Source organism: Morone saxatilis, unplaced genomic scaffold (genome assembly GCF_004916995.1).
Source record: "Morone saxatilis isolate NCDOM2014 unplaced genomic scaffold, NCSU_SB_2.0 Contig14, whole genome shotgun sequence".
Taxonomy (NCBI): Eukaryota; Metazoa; Chordata; class Actinopteri; family Moronidae; genus Morone; species Morone saxatilis.
Window position 1 is genome coordinate 20,713,205 of NW_023339696.1, and position 2,131 is coordinate 20,715,335.

General features: G+C 44.1%; 1 protein-coding gene across 1 annotated transcript in view; it reads left to right on the plus strand.

The window, feature by feature from the left end:
* Window positions 1-1,581, plus strand: part of LOC118322976 (forkhead box protein K2-like) — a gene marked incomplete in the record, with an annotated part of 13,953 nt that extends 12,372 nt beyond the window's left edge. The window contains 1 exon segment of the mRNA XM_035654865.1: window positions 1-1,581. Coding sequence (XP_035510758.1) covers window positions 1-151 — 151 coding nt within the window.
* Window positions 1,582-2,131: the final 550 nt, after the last annotated feature.

Genomic DNA, 2,131 nt, shown 5'->3' on the forward strand with positions numbered 1-2,131 from the left:
CTCAGCCTCCCTCCCCACCAAACGACAGAACGGGGACCAGCTGGGCAGCGAACAGCCGGACGCCAAGCGCAAGAAATCGGAGGACGAGGCGGCCCCGACCACCACGGCGGCAGACTCGGACTCGTCGGCAGCTAACGACCCGGTTAACTAGTCTGTACAACCACACACCACACGACCCCCCCTTCCTCCCCAACACCTCCTCCTCCCTCCACGGTTTCTCTCTCTCGTCCCTGTCGTTCGTTTTCGTTTCTCCTCCTTCTACCACTGACTCCCGAGGTGCCAAACGGAGAGGATTCTTTTCATTTTCAGTTTGGGTTATCTGTTCTAGAGCATCAAAAGGAAAAAAAATCATGTCCACCCCTTTAAAGACTGGAATGTGGGTTGAGAACAAAATAAAAGAAACGGGACAAAGATGAACTCAAAGGTGTCCCCTGTGAGCCACTGAAACAGGAGAGTGACTAAACTAAGACCACAGGAAGCCTTAACAACAATTAACCCTTAAGAGCTGACCTTTGACCTCAAGCGGTCCAGCAGGGGGAGAGGGCCCTGACTCGGCTCGGGGCTGGACACCACCTTTCTGCCGCATCTACCTCAGAGCAGAGAGGAGACTCCAGCAGCCGGCAGACAACCTCCCCCCGGACCCCGTCGGGACGAAGCGACCAACTGAAGCGACGAGCACGACGAGCATTCAATGGTTGAAAAAACGAAAAAAAAAAAACAAAGAAAAAAAACGGTCAACGCATTCAGAAAGGGATCAACTCGGAGCCAATATTCCTGAAACTCTGGCAGCTAGCCTCTCACAATACTGACCTTCCTTTATCGCAGCTGTACGTAGATATGCAGTATTTTGTTGTTCAAATGTGGAGCATAGGACTTTTTTTTTTTTTTTTTAATGTACTTTCACTTATCTAGATAAGTAATAATTTAATTAAAGGAAGCGTTCAAAATGACGAGGTCGATGACATTTCGGTAACTAAGTTAGAAAACTCACTTTTTTTTATGTGGACTTCCTTTTCTGTTCGGTGAAACAGTGTAATAGTTTTGGTAACATTTTGTTTCTTTCCCCCCTCGTTCTGACATATCCATATGAAATTTGCTTAGTTATACCTACATATTTTAATACTTGCACAGATAACCGATATAAGCATATGAAAATCTCCATGTGTAGTTCCAGATGTTGACCTTGCATGTACCCGACGACAGAGACGTTGTTAACTGTAAATTGAACAGAGGAAAAAAAGACCTGCTTTGTCCGAACCAGACCTGCACTTGATTAAATGTTTGTGTTTTTTCATTTCCCTCCTCTTCCTCCTCCTTCTCCTTCTTTTTTTTTGTTTCTACTCCCACACTTCTCCTCCTCTACCTCCTCTTCCTCGTCCCTCTCGGCTGTGTTGACGTTGTGGTGTTGGCAGACCCCCCACCCCCCTACATTTGCTTGATTATTTTACTCTGTTCTGGCGACCTGGCGAGTCTGTTTTCTGATTGTACACGTTCCAAACAATAGTAAAAGAAAAAAAAATTGATGTTTGTTCTGCTTCAGTGGAGAAATGCTTTTTTTTAAATAAATTAATTTAAAGCCCTTTTCGGGATCTGCATGGTTTGCTTCAACGTCAGAGTCATGGTTTAGTTTGTGATGCTCAATAAAGCCACAGGCAGCTGTCTTTACGCTGTAGCTCCACCGGGGGGCAGTGTAGGGACGTTTTACAGGCTGGTTACAGCGGCGGCAGATTAACTTTGTCCTTTAACACAAGATGGCTGCGTCCTAGTGACACATGAGTGGTCAGGTACACCAGCTCAAGCAAAGCAGGAACATTCTTAATGCTCTCAATCAGTATGAACTTTTATAAAGTAGTATTTTTCAGTTGACCTCAGGTAGCAGGAGAAAGATAATCCTTACAGTGATTATGAACATTTCAAACATTTCATCCATTTTTTTTGCCTCTGAGTTTAAGTTGTCCTGTATGCAGAAACACAATGTACTGAATGAGAAAAAAAATTCAAAGATGAGGCAGAAAAACTGACAAAAAGCAAAGAAATTTGAACTGAAAGTGGGACAAAACAGGTCACACGAGTAACAAGAGTCACAGTTAAAGAGTCTTTATACAATACTGATGCTTCTATATGACCTACA